The sequence below is a fragment of the Nyctibius grandis genome, chromosome Z (genome assembly GCF_013368605.1).
Source record: "Nyctibius grandis isolate bNycGra1 chromosome Z, bNycGra1.pri, whole genome shotgun sequence".
Lineage (NCBI taxonomy): Eukaryota > Metazoa > Chordata > Aves > Nyctibiiformes > Nyctibiidae > Nyctibius > Nyctibius grandis.
In genome coordinates this window covers 83,639,725-83,662,028 of record NC_090695.1, presented here as the reverse complement: position 1 = coordinate 83,662,028, position 22,304 = coordinate 83,639,725, and the positions used below count along the sequence as shown (strand labels likewise).

Here is a 22,304-nt window from a genome sequence, read left to right as displayed (position 1 = left end):
TGATATCCTTTGTAAGACAAACTCCTTCTTTTACCTTTTTTTTTTTTTTTTTTTTTTAGGAGATACCTCTAAAGTTTTCTCTTGAAACATGATACCTGTTGTACTAATACAGCTGTCTGACTATGTCAGTGTCCTTACAAGAAGACAGGCTTGGCAGGCAGAATCAGTTTCTTTTTAATTGTTTGTGTAGGATGAAAAGAAGCAACTGCCTTGCTACTGGAGCTGTGTTTGGACTATCTTGCCACTTGGTGTACAAAACCCTGATGCCAACAAAACTGGGAGCCACTCTTTCTGTGATAGGAATGTCAAGCACAGAGGAAGAGTTTCTTTTGCCCCAGTAATAAAGGTTGGATAGGTAGGAGGAAACCCACCTGGCAGAAGCTACAGGAAAACAAATAGGGAGGTGGCTGCTAGCGTTCTTCCATGTGGAGGATCCAGGGCTAAGAGTTTCCTTGCCATCAGTATAAAGAAGTAGGTTCCAAAACTTTGAGGGGGAGAAGTGTAAGTGTAAAGAGATAGAAGAGACAGGACTTCCAAAAGCACGTAAGTGGAAAAAGGAGCATCTGATCTATAGGTGATTTTCTCCTAAGAGCCTGCTTATATAGCACAATAAGTAGAGCATAGAGACTGCTCCAGAGCCTGGTACTGTATAGCCCTGTAGGTTTGGCACTGAGCCTGAGCTAACAAACTGTGCTGAAAGGCAGGACATAATAACCCAGGCTCTGTGCCATGTCAATGCAAATTCTGGACCCAAATTACTCTGCGTGCTTAGAACAACACTGTGCTGTGTGGATGTACCAGCTCACGTGAGCCTTAGTTTGGACTCAGCCTTGCACTCCTTTGCACTTAGGTGTTTTTTGAAAGTTCAGTATTCACTCAAATGACTGAATCCCAAGACAAACATTAATATCTGCTGCTGGAAATTATGGCTTTGGCTAAGATTATTTTTGTGAGCTTAATACTGCGTTGTTCATCGAATATGCTTAACCTAACTTGAACAGTCTTTTGGTATTGATTCAATGAAAGGTTTTGAAGGTGTGGCCTTAATTTGGAAATACAATAAATCAGTGGAGCCATTAATGTCTCTATAAACTTCATAAACTGTTTAGTCCTAATGGCAAAAGCAAAAGAAATACTGGTTTGAACATTACTTTTCAGTAACCAGAGTACCTGGCATTCCTTATTCTTTTTCAAGTGCTCCCTTGACTACACATCTATATCCAGGAGCAGCAGATGTTTACTACAGTAAAATATCTGATGATTTATGGCAATACTTTATCTTCTGTAGTTAGTGCTCCTGCAGAACACTGCAATGGGATGAACAGATCAGAGGGGTTTTTTTTTAATTGAAAGAAAATTTTGCATATTCCATTTTGTTTCTGCAACTGTTCTTTTCCATGATTGCTTTAGGGTCAAAATTTCAGGAGGGGAAAAAGCCAGATCTTAACCCAAATGGAAATTAGCATTGTTAGATTGTCATTTGTGCACTCCATTCTCCGTTTTCTACATTAAGTAAAAAATGCCATTTATCAGATAAGGATTTCATGTGAATGTTGCTGTTTGAATCTTCTGCCCTCATTTCAGTAAGGTTTTATGGGGTTTTTTTTTGCGATTTCAGCTTTTATTTAAAAAAAAAAAAAACAAAACACATTAGTCACATATGTAATTTATTTTCATTATGTTGTCTTTTTAAATCTGCACCCCAAAGCGATAACAATTGGAGAGACGTGATCTTCTGTACACTCTCTTTGTGCATTCTTTGCTGCCTGTCGTTAGCATGGTGTGGGGAGATCTTTCCGTGTTAATTGTGGTGACTTCGGAGCTGAGGGCTAGCACAGTTCAGCACTGTGCTTTGGTCAGCTCTCCCGCGTAGAGCTGGGGCTGGTGCTTGCAGGGTGACCCACAAAGTCCTGGTAAAATTAGCACCAGTTTTGCTGTTCTGCACTTTTTATGCTCATCACAAGTGAAATACAAAATGCATTTGTGTAGCGCTTCTTCCCCGAGGACTAAGCAGGCATGTGTTGCTTTAGCTTTTCAGTGGATTAAAAGTGCGGAGAAAAAGGGGTAACTCTGACTCAGGTAGTACTTTCTTGATCATATAGCTTAACCTTGAAGTGAAGCAGAAATGTTTCATTAAAGATAGGAAGCTTCAGCAAAATTCCCTGTGTGGGATAACGTAGGTGTGGGAAGAAATGTTAGTAATGCTTCAGAAAGCAACATTCATCTGTTTCTTTAAGTGCCAACACTGTTATGTTTGTTATCACAGAGTCACAGACTGGTTTGGCTTGGAGGGGACCTTAAAGATCACCCATTTCTGACCCCCTGCCACGGGCAGGGATACCTTCCACTAAACCAGGTTGCTCAAAGCCCTGTCTAACCTGGCCTTGTGTTAAGTCTAATTTAGTAAATTTCTCAGAAACGACCAAATGAAGTAGGCCAAAGCTTATCTGCATCATTCTGCTGAAGTAGGTGAAATTGCTCTTTTCTTATTATGATAACTTTGTGGGGTTTGTATGCTTGTTTGTTTGGGTATTTTTAAACCAATGCAGGACTTGAGCTCTAGATACTTTTAGGATTTCCATTTGTTTTATGGACATTCCCTCATTCGAAATTTTCAAACAAAAAAGCACGTTCCAGCATCAACGAAGCCAGGTAGATAGTCTTAGACAGCTGTGCTGTTTGTTTTTCAAATGAAAATAATAGATAACTGAGAGAGCTAACTTGAATAAGAAAAAAATTACTGCAATCACTATTTCTAATGTTTCATTTAGGTATGTTAGGAATATAAAACTGCTATTGAACAAATATTGTGCATCAAATGAACGTATTTTACCAGTGACAGAATGCATTGTGAATGAAAAATGGGATTTCTGAGAAAGAAGAATTAGCTCCATAGCATATAGTTTTTCCCGAGTTGAATTGTACAAGCTGAACAGTTGGTATTAGTCATTGAAAATAAACAGTAAAACTTTTAATACCTAATTTTTTTTTTGCCTGAGTCTCAAGACTAAGATTGTTTACAAAAGTTGTGTATAATTGTGCGTCTATTTTTAATGTGTAGCTGTCACAACAAATTTGATAATCTGTATGTAAAAATCCAGTTTATTTGCTATTTTAAATGCCAAATGTACTTCTGAAGTTCAGAAAAGTCATATTTATTAACAACAACTAGCTTTACCAAGAAGATGGGGTGTAAATACAAAACTGCCTTCTTTGACCATGGCAAATCTATATTTTAGTGCTTTGACTCAAAATGCTTCAGCATTGAATCCTACCTTGCCATAGGATTATTTATGTAGGGTCTGAGTATAAGATTTTGTTTTTAATAATACAATCAACTGTTGCCTAATTTATGCTCCTGGCAAATTAGGCCAAAACCAAACTCATGTCTGTACCATTTCAGACAAAAGATCTGTCTGTCCCAGCGTCCTGTTTCAATGAAAGCAGAAATAGCTGAGACCGAAGGGCAAACGTAACCATTTTTCCTGCAAACTCTGTCAGAGAATTGTCACCCATGGGCTTCCTGAGGCAGAGGTGATGGCTTTATGTTAGACAGCCCTGCACAGATTTTTTTTTTTTTTTTTTTTGAACATATGTGAATTTTTATTATCCACAGCTGGACTCCTGGTTAAGCCACCTCTTAACCACAGCTGATTAAGTTAGCTGTTATTCACGAGGAAGATACACACGTTGCCTTTGTCTTTACATTGCATATTTCTACTACATCCTTTTTTGACAGGTAAAATCGTTCTAATGAATGGCAGGATCTTGGGAAATGCCATAATTCTGTGCTTTTTCTTTGCTTTGGTTATAGGCACAACCTATGCAAACTACTTGCCTATCAATAGCTGCTTATATTCTGTTCTTTAGGGGCTCAGAGACATCACCAAGACACTGTGGCTTAACATAGTATCTTGTATCTGCTGAGCAGTGCTTACCTGTATGTGCATCATTAGCTTGTGACAGAGGTGAAATAATTTGATTTGAACTCTATTTAAACTGCTCAGCTTAAAGCTAAGTCTGAACTGCCTTGTTTTTATGAGGGGTATAAGAGTGGTTGTGTTCATGTTACTAACCGGAGTGACCCGGTTGTATGTACAGTCCTGGGGATCTGATATGGGAAAGTCATAGCGATGTAGGACTAGAAAGAAATACTGGGTCACTTAATCTGGTTCCTTTGGTGCTACATGCCTTTAATAATCCCAACATCGAGCGAGAACACCCATTCCCTTGAGTTATCAGGTGCTTTGCCTATTTCATCTCTAAGATCAGGGGGGTTAGGGTGAACTGTACCATATATGTTACTATTTTCATTTTACAGCTGCTGAAAGTGTAAGAGAGAGGAGTGAAACACTTAATTTTAGCCCATGCGGGAAGTTTTGAGGCAGCCAGATGCCTGCCCTGCTCATGAATTGCAACCACAGAGCTGTCCTTGCGACAGGGGACAGGGCCAGTGCCGACAGGTCTGCAGGCTCGTGCAGAGGGGCAGTTTCCTCACACTAGATACCTCCTTTCCTGTTACTAATTGTGGGAAATGCTTTCCTTACGCCCTGGTTGCTGCTATAATTGCATCGACCTCTCAGGTAGGGATATTTCATGTTCAGAATGGATCTAACAGCATTCCAGTGTTATATGCTTCAGCTTCTTACAAGAGGAGAAATATGCAGAACAAGTCATTCATATTAGTTTTTCCTTCCACCTGTTGTCTTCTCTACATGTCCCTCTGAAAGTTTCCCTTTTCCTCAGGAGTAACTCTTCCTTTGTCAGCTCTTGTAATTTCATCTTGCTACAGTGTTTTGAGCTTTTCTTCTGACCTTTCTTGATGCTATTAAACCCACAAGTCAAACTGTCTCATATTAGGAGTCCTTGGCCTCACAGGTTTTGGACACTTAATGTTATTTTGTCTTCATTCTTAGTCATTTCCTTGCCACTGCTGTCTGAAAATGTCATGTCTCAGGAGCCTTCAGAGAGGTGGTTTTCCCTTCTCAGTAGCTAACACTGAGCTGCCATTTCCTTCCCACTTTAAGCTGCTTTTGGACACTGGTGGGTTTTCACTGTGTCCCAGCAGAGACATTTGGGAACAAGGTAGAGGTTGACAACCAGCAGGTAATGCCTTCTGAAGATCATCCCCAAGTGTTTGCTTGCCTGCTAATAGTTTACTGAACACAATTTCACAACCTTGACTTGGATGCCAAGTCTGAAATAGGAAACCTGAAGTCAAGGTGGGATTCATTTCACCTTCAAAATTTAAGATCACGTGCCTGGTCTAAGTTAAACACACAGGCTCGTGCTACCTTAAGCTCCTCTCTGATGAGAGTCTTGGGTGAGATGAGCTCTATGGCAGTCCATATCCCTGGTCACCAATTAGGGAGGCTTAGATAACTAGTTTAGACTAGACTTCTAACCTTTAGACAAAGCAAAATTTGGTGAGCTGAATCCCAGAAAAGATTTTAAAAAGTATTGCTGTACCTGTCTATGTCCACCTTTACTCCCTCTCTCTAGTTACAACAAAATCCACTTGTATAAAATAGTTTTGAGAGACCTTGTGAAAAGCTGACCTGGAAGTGCAATGTAACAGTACTCTTCATTCTGAAACATAATTGAATATTTAATGAAATTCTCATTTTGTGTGGAGCTGTGATATTGGGCAATAAAAAAAATAACATGTATGATTGAGTGCAATCAAAAAGAAAAAATCTGAACAAACCACTCATTTGAGCTGATTTTTTGTTATCCTCCTTGGACATGATTGGATTTAAAGGGATCAAAGTGGCAAATGGGATCCTTCCAGTTTAGTTGTTCTTTTTTCATATCTTATCAGTGGATATTTTTTGCCAACAGTGAGAGCACTTTATCCTTGTCTTACTGATGTTTTGGGAGACCACAGTTTTAATGGGCCTCATTTTGGTAGTTTCTGTTTGATTCTGTTGCAAGTCTGAGAGACTTTTTTAGTCTTTTTAGATTTGGTTTTATTTTGTCTTTACTGGCTTTTTTTTAAAAAAATCCTAGGCTTAAAATACTGATCTTGTTAGTGGAGAGAAGCAGCAATTAGGGAAGCAGAGTAGATGGTAATTCACATTTTCATTTTTATGCAAACTCTTCTTTCTTGCAGGCATTATAATGATAATAAATGGGAGTTGTTTCCAATGTGGGAACGCTGCCACTCAATTGTGCTGTTAGCCCTGAGAGATTGTGTGTTGACAACCTAATTGATTTATTCTCTCTACAGCCAGAACTCCCCTTCATTATCTCTTAAGTATGGCATTTGAAGAGATGCTTTTATTTAATCTTTTAGACTTATCTGTCTTGAAACCTTACTGCCTCTTCATGTTGAACTTCCGTGCTTCCTTGCTAACTAAATTAACACGGGCTGCTGCGTTTTTAAGCTTGTGTTTCACTCTCCTGCATCACGGATCCCAAGGAATCTCTAACTTCACTGTCTGGGAAGGAAAGAGCACAATGTGTAGCGGCCATCAAAGGATGGGAGAGGGAATTTTATTTCTGGATGAGGAAGACCCAGGGTCTACATGCAATGCATGTCAGGAACAGGGAAGCAAATGTTCTGATCAACCTGCTGTGTCCCTCACGTAGGGACTGAGAAGGCAGCAGCCGATGGGCAGGCTGGTGGGGTTTCTGTATGAGGCTGGATGGAGGACCTTCAGCGGGAGAGCTCTGAGCCCAGTGAACACTTGTGTGGCCTAGCACGTTGCTGTGTGGAGATAACAGGGTGGGTCAGGTGATCCCGCTGTGTGTTCAGAGATGAATACAGATGTAGTAAAGAAGTCCTCCCCCTGAGGAAAATACAGGTAAAGCTCAGCATCAATCACTTTCCTTATCTGGACCAACTTGGTCAGAGGAGCTCGTGTACACCCGCACGCAACTGTGTTGCTCTATGAGGAGGGACGTGAAGACTTTACATGGAGGAGTAACATGCGAGTTACTGCAAGAAGTCTCTGTCCCTGGAGAGCAGGAGGCACTGGGGCTGACAGAGCAGAGGGGTTGGTATGCACTTTCTCTCCCCACGCCATGAGAAGTCCCCTGAGGCATCTGGCAAGGGAGCTCCTGCTGATGCAAGGCGAGCCTGTGCTTCTCAAGTTGCCAAAGCCTAAGACAGGGGTCAGAAGATGGGTGCAAAACCTCGGATGAGGAACACAAATGAATTATTCATGCAGGGAGCTGAAAATGCTGCCCTATTCCTTCCTTTCATACAGTGCTCAGTCCTGTGACCTGTATTTTGGTGTGTGTTTGTAATGTAAATCGCCTTCTGCATTAAAGGCAAGGAGGATCACAAACTGTGTGGTAGCTTTGGCAGTGAGCTGGGCGTTACTTCAGGGGTCTGCACCACAGTGGCTAAGGTTTGAACATAAAAACTAACAGAGTAACAACCATAATCTTCTCTCTTTAGATACCCTTTAGCTGTGTGAGACAACTTCTGAAATTCTTTGTGACTCAAGAGCTCATGTCGCAGCAGTGTGAGCTCACTAGTGAAAGTGAACTGCAATTTATTAGCCACACCAGGAGCCCTTCCCCTGCAGTCCCACGAGGTTTAGCTGCATGATACTCTGGCAAATAATAAAGCAAAATTGCAACCCAAAGGTCTGAAACCACAGAACCAGGCTCTTACCCGTGGGAGCCCTAGTTTGTCAAAAAGGAAATAGTTTACGTTTTTGTTTTCTGGTCTAAGACAGAGATAAATGATTAAAAGACATTCTGTCTTGCTCAGACAGAAGTGAATTTTGGATGCTACAAATTACTTTCCTGTGAGTGCTCTTTCTTGCAGATGCTGCTACTCCTTCCTGTAATTACACTGGCTTTGTTTGCCAGATGTTCAGTGACAACATTATACTGCTGTAGTCTGTTTCCAGTTGCTTTATTTGTTCCTAGGACAACTCCTTTCTTGCCTTTTCTTTCAGAGAGGAAATAGACAAAGGGAAAAAAATCCTTTACAAATGTTTTAAAGTGCAAAAACTCGGACAATGTATTTTGCCCCTCTCTCCCTCTCTAACTGAAACAATGAAAGTCCTGCACTTTAATCTTCTTAGCCCCAGGGGGTCGTCTAATTATTGCGGCTGTTGCACAGGCTTATACATACTGACATCCTCCTTCCCATTCATCTTGGAGGCTCTTTCATGTCCATTAGCTCCTCACTGGAAATGGAAGAGCCTTCAACTCTAAGAATAGGTGAAGTTTACCTTTTGGATCAGGGTGAGGAGAACAAAGCATTCTCCAAGTTCCTTTCCAGGATTTACAAATGACCAAAGGCTCTTCCCAGCACTGCAAAAACTACTTTAAATTGGCAGTGATATTAACTCTTTAGTCCTGCCTTATTCAGGTGTCACAGGGATCCCAAACATATGCCAGCTAGGAAGGGCAGTGGTTGCTTCCAGCATGGGAGGAACAAGAAGTGATATAGCTGGCTGTGGAGAGTGCACCTATATATTTAAGCAGTAGGAAGCTTTAAAAAAATACAAGTTCAGAGAAATATGTTGCCATTTCCTGCGAAGTTAATGAACCTTTTGGTGGTTGTACTGAGCAGCAGTGCTCTTGTGCCCAGTTGAAGTCATATAGCATCAGTTAAGCAATCTTGAAAAAAAACACCATAAAACCAAAAAAAGAGTCAATCAATCTAAATTCGTATAAAATACATTTTAATTAAGATTAGAACAATAAATTGAATGAACAAATTGCTTCACATACTTGGACATTTCTGGTTTGACCCTGAGTTACAGAGTCAGTGCCAAATATTGTATACTACAGAAACACCAAAGCTACCGAAAAGAAAAAGGTTTAAAATGTTTGTATATATTCAACAATAATGCAGTAAAGCCTGATGTCCAGCTTGTGAATATTATTATGGATTCATACTTATGATTCAGGGTAAATGTTTTATTGTTTCATCTTCTTCTGGTGTGAGCTCTGTAAAACTCACCCATTACTTATTTCTGGACCCAGAACATCAAGCAGGCCACTTAAACTCATGTTTTCATTTGTTACTGTACCACTGAATATAGTAATGCTCATTTATACCAGCAGGTAACATGCTCACAGTGCCAACCAATATTACTAAATTCTGAATATATTAAAATAAATATTTTAATGCACCACAGCTTTAAAAAAAAAAATCTCCGTATAATATTTTTGTTATTTTAAGCTTTTATGCTGTTATGCTCCTTTGGCTCCCAGCACAGGATGAAGATGCCCATTGGAAGTTGCCCCTGGTCTTTGCTGGCTCCTGAAGTCTGCCCAGAAATTGTTTGGAAGGGTGTTATGGGGCCTGGGCCAAATAATGCACCAAACTAATCCAACAATTTAACAGTCTTGATGACTGGATTGCAGGCACCTGGAATATTTAATTTAGTAATATAAACATAGCCATAATTTTTAGGGTGTATTCTTCACTTGTCACTGTTGCCAAGCAAGGCTTGGGTCCATTTGAAGCTGAAATTACATCATTCTTTGGAAGAAGCACTGTTCATGATGGGTTCTGTCAGCGGTTCTGAAAAGGCATTTTATGGGGATACTAGTGGTCTGTAAACTTCCAGTTAGTGGCTGCAGCTGGTGTGTGACTCCATGTTAAATGATGAAATATGACGATTCCCAGAGTCTCCTCTTCTATTTCCTCTTTCTCTGCCAGCAGCTTTGATAAAATTGGTGTCTCATGGTTGAGGTTTAACCTACCTGTGAGTAGTTTTCAGATAACGTATTCTATTTTAATTTCAGAAAACTTCTTAGTTAATTACATCAAAAAAAAAATGTGTATTTTCTATTTATTGGCCATATCCAGACCTTTGATAAGTGGCAAAATTTTACTGAATTTTTCTGGATGAGAAAATATTTCTTAAATCTGTTGGAAACTCTTGAATCAACATTTTACTAAGTTACCCATATTTCTATTTCCTCGTAAATTAGCAGACTTCTTCCGTCTTTCAACAATGCTCTAACAACAAAGATGCGTTGTTAAATTCATTATTGCTACAATGCTACCATTTTCCCAAACTGTATTAAGTGTGTTATATCCTCATCATGAAGTATTCCAATAAAATCACCAGAGAAAAGGAGCATTTTATGGTTTATTTTTCTTGCTTTGTAGCCATTCTGTGTAGTGGATGTTTTATGGTGTTGCAATGCTTCTGAAGATTTGAGAGTGCAATAAGTAAGGCTAAATATTACTTTTCAGAGATCATCTGGGGATATCCTTTTGATGCTGAACTGTAACAGACACTGGCAATAGGGGGGGAAATGATTTTGCGAGGTGCAATATCTGTTTTCTGCCACTTTAGAGTTGGTGCCCTTTATGGTTTGTTTTAGGTGTTGGCTTCTAGACAGATCCATCTTAACCAAAGCCATCTTGACTCTAGGCCTCCCTCTCCAAATGTCTGACGTGCTTAAGCAACATTTTAAATTGTTGAGATTCTTTCCAGAACAAGAAAGGCCCCAAATAAAAGCAAGCTTTGTTTTGTCTCATTTGTGTCATTTGTAGTATCTGCAGGGAAACATGATTATGAAAAATTGACCCAAAGCCATATATTTATAAATGTTATGTTTGTAGTAAGCTTTGATGCATAGGAACAGACGTGAGGGCCATCACTGATTAATAAACCTGCATCAAAAGCACAATTTTTTTGGTGTCACATGTCTCACTGCAGGTAGCAGACCTCAAGTGCTCAAGGGATCCCCCATTCACTCCTGGCACTTCTGCGTGCAGCTACTGCAGCTGCCTGCTTCGGAAAGTCTATTTTTAAGCCCACTTTTTCCGAGGACTAGATGTGTTTAGTCTTGTCTAGTTGTGTGGTTTGACTCGCAGTTGGATGTGCCACGTAGGCCAATAAGCCAACATTGACAGGTAGCGCTGTTAGCATGGGCAACCTTGCCTGCAGTGCAATTAGCCAACCAGCACGTGGAACTGGAAGTGTCCGTGTAACTATGCGATATCATTGACATATTTTAGCATTCATTCTCCCTTTTGATCACGATTTTCTGTAATGCAGCAGTGAAAATGCATATATGGTTTAGTTACTTTTTTATGTGTGTACAGTGAATATAATTTCACCAGATGTTAATAAGGCGTTATATAATTACTGGTAGCAGCCACTAGAGGGGGGGACATAATTTATATGACAGCATATCTCTTAGCCTTTTACTATTTTTATTGTACCTATCTGTTTTCAGCATTGTAGCAATACCTAGGTAAAGTTACAGTATGATGATGGTTGCAGAAACGATGTAAAAACGTATTAATAATGTAAGTTTTTTGTCCTTTCAGGTGTTGTATTTCACTATCGTGCAGCAACCAGCAGGTATACTCTGAATTTTACACAAGCTCAGCAGACTTGTGTGGACAACGGTGCGGTCATAGCAAGCCCAGAACAACTGAAAGCAGCCTATGAGGATGGATTTGAGCAATGTGATGCTGGCTGGGTGTCTGACCAGACTGTTAGGTGAGACATTTAAAGGGCCCCTTGACACAGTTTCCCAAAATTAATATGCTTAGCCTGTACAGACTTAAAATGCTGATTTATCATAATAATAAACACGAGCATGCTGCATTTCAGGTATCCAATTAGACATCCAAGAATTGGCTGCTTTGGAGATAAAATGGGAAAGAAAGGAGTCAGAACATATGGGCGCCGTTTTCCCAATGAAACTTATGATGTGTATTGCTATGTGGAACACATGGAAGGTAAGATAGGTTCATATTTACTCTGCACTGCAAATTTTAAAATGACTGGATATTCTAATGCGGAAAGGCAAAGAAATAAGAAATTCTGTGTAAAATAAGTTTTGTCTGTTTTGAATCTGAAGAGAATTGCTGAATGAAGTGAACCTATACTTTGTGGTCTAGCAGGCCTTAATTAAAGGCGAATGTGGAGTCTACAAACAGACGGTCAGGTTTAAGGTTGCTATAGTTAGTGCAGCAGATCTCACAAAAGTTGCTGTTGAAACGTCTTATTTTTTCAATGTTATAAAAGGATTTTCAAAGAAATGCATTTAATGTTTGAGAAACTATATATACGATATGTATATATAAAGATGGATATAGTACACGTGCTAACTGTATTATAGTTCATAAAATATGTAATTAAGGTTTTTACATGTCCATGGCATAAAATTAGACAGATATTTAATTGCAAGTTCAATAATGCCTTTTTAAAAAAGGAGCATCTCAGCTTCAAAAAGAAACAAACAAGCAGAAACTTTCCAGTGAGGAATCTGGATCTTCTTTAGTAAAATTCTTTGCAATTCCATAGTACAACTATAGCCTTTGCAAAAGCGGCTCTAAGGCAGCAGAGTGATTATGATTCTGCCACAAGGTGACTATGAACCATGGATCATATTGTGAACCCCATGGTACCTTGTGATCCATGGTTAGGCTCTGTGATTGGTCTTTATTCAACAAAGAGTTTGATGGTAAAAAGAAAAACATAGTAAAGTTTTCTGTGACTGGGCAGTTCTGGCATGCACAAATCTCTGTATTACAGGTGTGATGTTGTAACCGTTTCTTATAATCTCTCTTCTGGAAGTGAATTTGACTGTATCCTTTCAGTGGGCCTATAGATATGTTCCAGGCACCAGATATCCTTATACTTAGATGTTACTGTGACTAGTTAAATATGTATACTTAAAATATAAATGCAGAAATAGCCTTTCCTGTCCCGTAGCCTATTTTTTTTTTGGCTTTGTGCTGGTTATGCACACAGGAACTTCATTCAGGCACAGAAATACTTTGCAACCAGGACCAAAGTACATTTTCCATTTAGTGCAGTGGTCTGAGAGCGTCACACTGCTTCTGTCTTGACAGGTTTTTATTCCATACCAGTTTCACTGTTCCTTTCTAAACAAATACTTACAGTTCCTAATTAAATATCTTTTGGGCTGATCCTTGACTGATATGGATTTAGTTTAGTGCTCTTGAAGTCAGCAGAACAATAAATCATCCACAGCTCTGAGCAAGCCTGCCTTTGTATATGTACCTATATTTGTAACAAGCAATTGCAAAATTAAGGTGCTCAGTGTTTGTGCTTATTCTATCTTAGAGCAGAAATAAATTAGATCATGCAAATTTTCTCATGTTAATGACTTATAGAGACTTCAGTCACTGAAGTCATTAAGTGTTTTCCTCTTACTTTTAGTAGCTGAGGATCTGCCCCAGACTATGTTCATCTTGGAGAGTTACAAAATACAAGCAATACAAGTCTTGCAAAGACTCAAAAAACGTATAAGCTTGAAAGCTCTGAAAAATCAAGTGATGGAATTTTGTTACTGCTCAACACTGTCTTAATTTTACTTACGTTCCATCTGTATGTGTTGGTGAGCAGCACGTCTGAACACCTAGAGTTCATAACATTGATCCTGATTCAGTCCTTGATTGGATTGAATTCTGAATCATCCCTGAATCAAGGCTTTCAAATTCAATTTGAGTCTTTCCTAGCTTACAAAAAGAAGTTTTGACTAATCTGTATCATTCCTGGAAGAAGAGCAATGCATTGTTCCTTTCCCTCTTAAGAACAGAGAAGTGTAACCAATATGGAGAAACTTATCCTGGATGCATGTGAGCCAGCAATTTCTCAGCATCAAATGTTCTCACTGAGCTTTTAAAAATAAAAATTAAAAAAAGTCAAAAACTGAAGCCTATTTCACTGAGGGTAATGTGCTGTGCTCAGAAAAACCTAGAACCAGGCCATGAGGTTCAAAAACATTGCAGCAACTGTGCTGTCGTCTTTGGTGAAGATACACATGCATAGGTTTTCAATTTGTCGTGAATATTGTTTGATTCTTCTTTGTTACAAAATTTCATTTGCCAAGATTTATGAGCTGACTTTCCTCTCTGGATAGCTATACATTTCTGTCCTATTGTTGTGGGTGATGATCCGTTTAAACATATGCATGTCTGTGGCCTGTCAGCTGGACTGCGGTAATGTGATCTGCTTGGGTATGAAACCTTCAGCACTTAAGAAATATAAACTAGCACAGAATATTGGGGAGATTTGGTCTATCAACCAAGGTAACAATAAGCACATTCATTTTATCTTCTTCCTTGCACAGTGGCTTCCTGTGGAACTGATTAAAGCAAATGCACAGTTTCAGCCTTTATCTTAAAGGCTCCATAGCCCGGGACAAGAGTTAAAGACCTACAAGTATAAGACCTACAAGGGCTTGTGGGTCTGACTTGAAAACTGTGATTGACCTCTTCACCTCTGGGATCCACTGAAACTCTCCAAGACTGTTACAAAGCCCGTTGTATGGTAACAGAATGCTCATAGAGAAGTGTACAGGTTCAGAATGAAACTCTGCAGGAGGTAAAGATGCCTGTGAGTTTCACTTACCGTCCTTCCCAAAGGCAAAGTGTGTTTGACCTAGTCTTTATCTAAATGATTCTCAGAATATGCATTTATAAAAATGTTCTAGAATCTTTTCTCCCAAACTAGGAAAGATGACTCCATCTTAGGCTGGTACATATTGTACGCTTTTTTTTCACTGAAGAAGATGTGAGACAAAACAGCGTGATAAACGATGGCGGCATGTTTTATTATGTTAATAGATAATGGCATTGCTACTGGAAGCACTTTACTGTGGTAGTAAGCTGAATCTGAGAAGAGAGGAGAATTCCTTTTATGTTCTTACCATTGACTCCAAGAAAGCAGAGTCAGGTCAACACTGAGCACATAGGAAAACCCATCCTTAAGCTATTTACGTAGCAGGAAGGTCCTGTGTGTTCTGTGAGAGGTGACTGCTGTGAATGAGATAATTGCCAATTAGCTGTACAGTCTCAAGATGCTGCACAGGGGTTTGTTTTTTTTCTGATTACATTCTTCAATGTTAATGCCAGATTATTGTAATGGTTAACCAGATATACTTTCTTTGGGGTTTTTTTCTTTTTTTTTTTTTCCTGTTTTCTCAGAAGTTTTCAAATGAGCTGGAATCTGAAAATAACTTCTAGGAGTCAGGAGTGATGGTTTTATGGATATAGGGTATAGCAAGTTATGCTGACATGCAGAGGAGTTAATTTATTCTGTTTGGATGAAGAGAAACAGATGCATGTTAGGAAGACACAGTACCACATCATGGTATGGTGCAGGATGAATTATCCTCAGTGCCTTCACAGAAACCTGAACCTCTAGCCAGACTTCCTTGTTCAGATGAGGCTAAAGAGCCAAGATGGCTATGTCTATAGAACAGAAGCAGCTTCTGTAAGAACAAAAGTTAATTTCAAATGCAGAGCTTGTTTGAAGTTACATAGCATCAACGAGATTACACTTTGGAACCACTCATCCACAGAAGACAGAAAATTAGATAAAATGTCAACAGAGGTTATTGGAAAGCGAACATTGCAGCAAACTAGATCCTGTGTTTTGTTTGCTGTATTGTAACACATTCATACATTGGTAGAAGACTCACAGTTCAAGATTTAAGGTTATGCCAAATTTCTGAATGCCCTGTCCACCAAAGGGTGATTCTGTAAGGTACGACATTTCTTGTGTAATGAGTGCCCTCAACACTTCATTAATAACAAAGGGCATTCATGGTACTTAGTACACTGTAGAACTGTGCTTAAACATGTTTTTTTCCATGTGAGTTTGAAAGTTCATATCTGCATAGCCTGTTCTGATTCAATGCCAAATCTATTAGACTTACTTGCACTAAATAGGTCCTTATTTGGAGAGCCTGTGTCAGTGGGATGACTATTCATGGAATAGGATGGTGCTTGATTAATGATATCAAAATCTGGGCCATAATGAGAATGTCATCATGGAAGTAATTGAACAGTTATTGGTCTGTTGGCCACTATTAGTGTGTTACCCCAGAAGGCCATAAATGGTGGTAGGGATTCTTGCAATACATTTTAAAATAAATGTGTATTGAATTTACAGTACTGATTTGGGTCATTGCACTGAGGATTTGTAGGAGCAACGCCATTTCATTTTTCTTCCTTTCTGGACACATGAAATCACAAAATTAGGCAGAGACGTGGATTTCTCCTTGAAACACAAACTATTAGCTTAAATTAAAACCAGTTGTCTAGGCTAACTCCTACCATTTCCTTGTTCTGGGGTAAGTCAGAGAGATTAAAGACTGCACACTTAGAAGTTAAATATTTTGAGTTTTGCTAAAACACACAGAAAATAATTATGGGAAGGATTTAAAATTTCTGAGCTCCTAGTGATAAACGTAAGAATCTGGAGTCAAAATATCATGAAATAGGTACTGGGCATGATCTCTTATTACAAACTGATTTACATTCCTCATATTTCATTGCATATTTCAGTGTACCAAGCATTAACAAAAATATTTAGGATACCTTTAACTGTGAGATATGATTTACTAATAAAAATTTTAATCTAAAGTGATTGAACTGCAAAGATTTGGATATAACTCTGAGGTTCTCTTAACACCTCCAGCTGAAGCGGTGTCTGCACCAGTGTCTTCTACGGAATAATCCCTTGAATGGAAATGGGTGATGTGGAAGGAGGGGTTTCCATTCTGTCTTCAGATAGTTGTGAATGTGATTGATTTGACAGTGCCATGGTGTCAGAAATGGAGACAAAGTGAGATCTGCTCGCCAGAGCCCACTGATGAAGTGAGGGGCTGTGAGTGTGTGGTGCAGAGCCAATGCACAAACTACTCCACGCAGCATTGTCTTCTGTCCAAAGCCAGTTAGAAGCCATATATGTCTAACAAGCATATGTAATATGCAGATGGAGACTCATGTTAAGAAAGTTATTTTGGGGTGGCTGTGGGGAAGATTATACAATCTCCCTTCCATGAACCATTTTGCCGCCCACAGTGAGTGCAGGGAAGAAAAATTAAAAACAAACCCAGATGTTCTTTAAATACTTTCCACCTAGTCTCATGCAGTTTTGCTATTGTCATGGAAATTTCTGTGAGAACAATAATAATTAAAGAAGTCATAGCCTAAAATATGGCTTCAGGTGAGAAGTTTCTTCTGTGGTTTGGGCAGCTAAAGATCTTCTCCAGAGTCCATTCTGATTCTGGAGCAACAATTAGATTAGAATTTAAAACAGAGACACAGAGAAGAGGGTCTTTTCTTTTCTTCTTCTTCTTCAGGGCCTGTGGTAGTGTCACAGCCTTTGCATTGGCTTATACGGGACACTTCTCCAGCCTTGAATTCTGAGACTTAATGCAGGGTCGTGGATTCAAGACTTCTCGAGAAGAGTACAGAGTAAAGCAAAAAGGAAATAATGCCGTGGTGGTTTTTACGCATGACATTGTATTCGAGCTCATAATGTGATAAAGCTCATCCTTGGGGAGATTAAAAAATCCTGACATCTAAATGATTTTTGTAAAAGTAAGGCATAAAAAAAAAAGAGAATCACACAGAATGCAAAGTTAATTTTCCCACTCTGTATAAGTAAAAGCAAGTGACATTTTGCAACTACAGCAGATCTCTCTAAGGGTGTAGCAATTGCCATGCTACTCTTCATAGTTGAGGGCAAGCCTATGGGAAAAGATTACACTTCCAGTGTTGTCAAATGCTGTGGATTCCTGTTCAGCCTATGGTTTTGCATAGAATAGACCTAAGACATTCAGGAGAGTTTAATTAAATTGTTACTGATGTGTATCAAAAGGAATCAACTAACTTGTTCTAACGTGTAAGGGAAAAAGACTTCTTCAGCTTGTCTAGCCTTCTGCTTTAAAGTTGAACATAGCTGCTTAGGTTTTTGTGGTTTTCCAGTCCTAGAGAGTGTTTCACAGTAACTTGTGACTTTGTTAAGGATACCTCCTTATTAGCCTGGTGTGTCAGAGAAGCAGCAGGATGGAGGAAGAGAACTGCAGCTCAGACAAAGCTTTTTGTCTGTGCAGTTTGGGAAAGAGCAGGAAGGCTGGAGCATGAGTTGGATTAATAAACAGGCTAACTATATGTAGCCTCCCAGGGCCCTGTCTATGGCGAACATAGATGAAGGTTTTCAGGTCTGTCTTGGCCCAAATGTATCTGTATGTTTTTTCCAGAGTATTCAAGACAAGGGTAGTGATCTCCATGACCTTCATGCACGTGTGGAGAGGAGGGATAGATGTGGGCAGCATCTCTTCTGTCCTTGGTGTACAAGCAGTCTAGTAGTCCTGTTTGTGGCTGCTGCTGCCTTTTTGTGTGACTTTTTTGGCTAAAAAGAGAGAGAGGAGGAGGAATTGGAAATTCTTGGGATACGTGGCCCTCAAGCTGTGGGGGTAAATGCTTTAGTCTCCAAAGTGGCCATGGTATTCCTGCTTCTTTGCGCACTTGATTGTGTTCTAGAAATGAAGGTTTGGACATATTCCATGTTTCTGAGGAAAAGGAAGTCATGATGGCAGTGTCTCATGACTGCTTGAGCTTTGAACTGCCAACCATGTGGCTGTGACCAAATGTCTGAGGAGCAGTAACATCAGGTTACAGCTGCAGATGGGGAAATGTCATTAGAATGCTCTGTATAACATCAGAAAAGATAATATTTTGTCATTTTTAACCATCTTTCATACCTGACTCGGTGCACCCTGATCTGCAACTGTAGTCACAGAACCCTGGAGCGCTAACATCCCATAAGGGCATCTTTGCTTGATGAACTTAGTGGGTTCCACCGTCTTTCAGAAACAATTAATGAACAAGTCTGTAGTTCACCACAGATCCATTATGATCAAAAAAGGAGAGATGCCAAATTCTTAGTGGGGGATAACGTTTCTTCTCCTTAAACAAGAACACCACCAAGAAGCTAAGATGGAAAACTATTGGAAATTTTTTGTCTTTTTTTTTAATTTAAAATTGTTAGAGTTAAGCATTTCCATCTATGGGAACGATTAGCTTTTTGTGTATTTAATATCCCTTTGGATATTCTTATGTCTTTCTTTAGTTGACACTGAAGGTAGTGAAGGTTGTAGAATCTGAGCACCCAACCACAAGGCAAAGTTTGTGAGCACCAAATTTCAGATGGGCCAGTAATATTGAAGGCTTCTGTTGCTCTGGGGGAGCAAAATGGGGGGAAAAGACAAAAAATATTACAGCCAAATAAATATAAGTGTCTCCTTAGTATTTGCCATTCCCTCACATGGATTGGATAATAGCAAGGACATTTCACAGGTGGTTGACAAGCCACCATTCACAGCAGTTGGTATGTCAAAATCTGGTGTGACCAGATGTGTCAAAAGCATTCAATAGGAGACTCACAGGTTACCTCTTAAGCTTTTCTGCAGTTTGGGAGAATCCTTCAGACATCTGCAAAACTTTTGTCATGGACTTGCATGTGATGCTTTCATCTGCCAAGTGCCAAGTGCAAGTGCCTGGCACGGTGGGTGATGGTATGTGAAGTTGATGAGATGATGCTCTGCTCTGGCAGGAGAGTGCCACACAGTCAGTCTCAAAGATCTTCTCTGGGAAGCAGCAGCCCACCAATCCCTTAATTGTGGTTTCATCTATGGAAAAAGAAATTACTGGTGAGGTCTGTGCTGGAGGGTTTACGTCTAGATTCATTACTTCTACCCTAGTCAATACATGTTGTGTATTGACCCCAGCTACGGTTCTAACCTGCTGTTATTTCTGTGCTTGCTTTTAAGACGTGTGATTCATGAAATTCACATCTACAAACATGCCCAGCTCAGTGAGACATCTCCTGATGAGAGAGAATAAATGAATTAACCTTCAAAGGAAAGAAGCTTGCTATAAAACCAGCTGATAAGTCTGTAGATCTTAAGCTTTTTCCTTGGGGCTTGTAGTGAATCAGCTTTTGTCCTCAAGAGAAAAACCTGTCTTTTTCATCTGGCTTGATATATTTGAAAGAGAGGGGAAAAGCATGACTTTCATCAGGTGTCTGTTTTAACCAAGCAAAACAAACACATGTAACAGGAAAATCCTGGGGATTCTTCAAGTGCTTTGACCGCTGAGGCTGGACGATCAACCTGAAGCTTGGTTTTAAACAGAAGCCAGCAATAATACACGTTACATTATTGTCTGCCGTCTAAACATTGTCACAGTCTCCATTTCACCCCCTGGTACTGTAGAACTAGTTTCTCTTCATCTGCTGGTTGGTTTGCTTGCATAATGCGAAGTTACTCGGAGTGTAGTCCAGCTATAAAAACATTGCACATGGCTTTTAACACACATGAAATTGAATCTGCCCTGCTTCGGTGTTGGTGGCTATGTCATTTGTTTATCGACCAGACCAGTTTTCTCTCTTAATTTCCTTGTTTCCAGTGTTTTGGCTGGGAAATTGAGCTGCTTTCGGACATCATAATAAAGATACTGTAAGAGTGTGACAGGATGAATCCTTCTGCTAAATATGGAACATGTTGTGCATCCAAAATTAGCAGTTAATTTTAGAGATTTCATGGATTAAATACATTTTATTAGCTTTACCGTTTTTTTTTTGTTTTCTTAGAGGATGTTTCTGTGCAAGGGTCAAATCCTTTTCTCTTTGATACTTTGAAGAAGTCAGGATGTTTCAGCTACGTTGACTGACATGCTGGAAGTCAGGATTGGAGCACAAGTCCTTTTTACATGGCCTCTTGAAAGCCTCTGTGAGTTTTGAGGTTGAGTCCATAAAAGAGCTCAGCAGAACCTGAGCTCCGTTGTACGATTTTTCCCCAAGTGCTTGGCGGTGCCAGAGGAAGTTCCTAGAGCTTCTTGCTGTTCTTCCTTCAGCAATCAGCCCCTTTCTTCACATGCTGCCTTCTGTGTTGCCTGTTCTATTGCATGGCTTTTGTGTAGGGTGACTGGGGAACGATGTGGTTTCCATCCCAAGTTCTCACTATGAGAGAAAAAGCTGCCTTGACAGTGAAGTAGGACCAGCGCTCTTTTCACATACTATAAACTGAACTTCCACATTTCTATGAGGATAAAGAAGAGGGGGGATCATTAAGTAGTCCTTCCAGAACATGTACCCAAAATATCAATAGTTTGGTAGCCATCTCTTTCTGACCAAGGAGACTGGTGGTGAGTAAGTGTCTCGGCACTAATCATGTCAGAGAGGTGACGTGGATAGCAAAATGTCATCCCTGCATGTTCCAAGTGATTGCGCTTACTGCACACAAAGAGTAGGTCCTGATTAGTTGTCTCTGTGCTCTGTGGGTCACCATATCCCTGAAGTGCTAAGTCTGCTGTGCATGAAGTATGCAGTCCCCACCAGGTGAGAAGTGCAGGAAAGATTGTGCAAACTTTCTCATCACATAACTTCAAGCTGCTGTAAATCAAACTGGTGCCACTCAGCTGAAGAAGTGCTTTGAGCACCGTTTTATTCCCAAGCGCTCAACAGAAAACCTTTTTCTCTCTCTTTTTTTTTTGCTTGTAAAGTGGTTTTGGAAGATTGCAGGACAACTTTTAATAAAGGCCTAGCAAGCAAAGCCTTTATTAAACTCTTGCTTTTTTTTTTTTCACATTTCATTCCAACAATTATTATGCACATTAAGTGCACACTCAATCATACAGAATTTTAATTTATTTTCAAACTGGACAGACAAATTGTGGAGTCATATCTCCTAGAGTAAATGACTGCTATTTGGAATCTGACTTTTGAGCTTTCCTGTTTTTTTTTTTTTAAATGAGAATTCTGGAATCATAGGAAAACACTCTTTAATTAGAGCAATTGCAAGCTGCCATGTTTTAACATCTTTGTACCCTTTATCTTATCACTAGCATTCCTGAAATAAATTAGTATTTACTTGGTGTATGATGGAATGACAATAAATGCATTTGCTGATTGCTCTGGCACCTTTTTGCCTTCTTTGTGAAATTATCATCACAAATTCTTTAATATATCAAATAGGTGGCAAAGAATGTGACTTTGGACTTCACTTATTGGACTGTTCTGATTAGGATGTATTTTTCCATTTTATATACGGGCATGCTCCAAGGCAAATTTAGGGCAGATTTCCATACAGAAATGCTCTTGTGCTACTTGGATAAGTATGGTCTCTGCAAAGTGACCTCTCTTACACAAGTACTGACTGAACCCTGCATTTTTCAGTCTTATAGCATGACATAACTGTTCACTAAGTTTCTTTGCTTTAACAGAGTGCAGGTGACAGCTTAGAGGAGTAAATATGGCTAACTTTAATGATGTTATGCACAATCTCCATTTGGAGGCAGTGATCCAGATCAGTTGATGGAAAAATTGCTTTGCTATTAATCTCACACTGTTTACTCATTTTCCCGTCTGTTCAATAAGTTTCTCCCAGAAGGAATGTTGTGGGATTGTTTGACATTACTTAATTTTTGATCCATCATATTTGTTTCTAGAAACCTTTAAAATTATTTGTTTTTCTTACTTGTCTCATTTTCCTGTCTAACCAGACCAATATCTGCTATTTAATTGCAATCATTTTAA

At 39.4% G+C, this 22,304-nt stretch overlaps 1 protein-coding gene across 1 annotated transcript in view; it reads left to right on the top strand.

Annotated features, from left to right (window-relative positions):
• Nucleotides 1-22,304, top strand: part of VCAN (versican) — a 105,638-nt gene that overhangs the window by 9,511 nt on the left and 73,823 nt on the right. Inside the window, exons 3-4 of the mRNA XM_068423091.1 lie at nucleotides 11,264-11,438; nucleotides 11,553-11,680. Of these exons, the coding sequence (XP_068279192.1) occupies nucleotides 11,264-11,438; nucleotides 11,553-11,680 (303 nt within the window). The remainder of the gene's footprint in view (nucleotides 1-11,263; nucleotides 11,439-11,552; nucleotides 11,681-22,304) is intronic.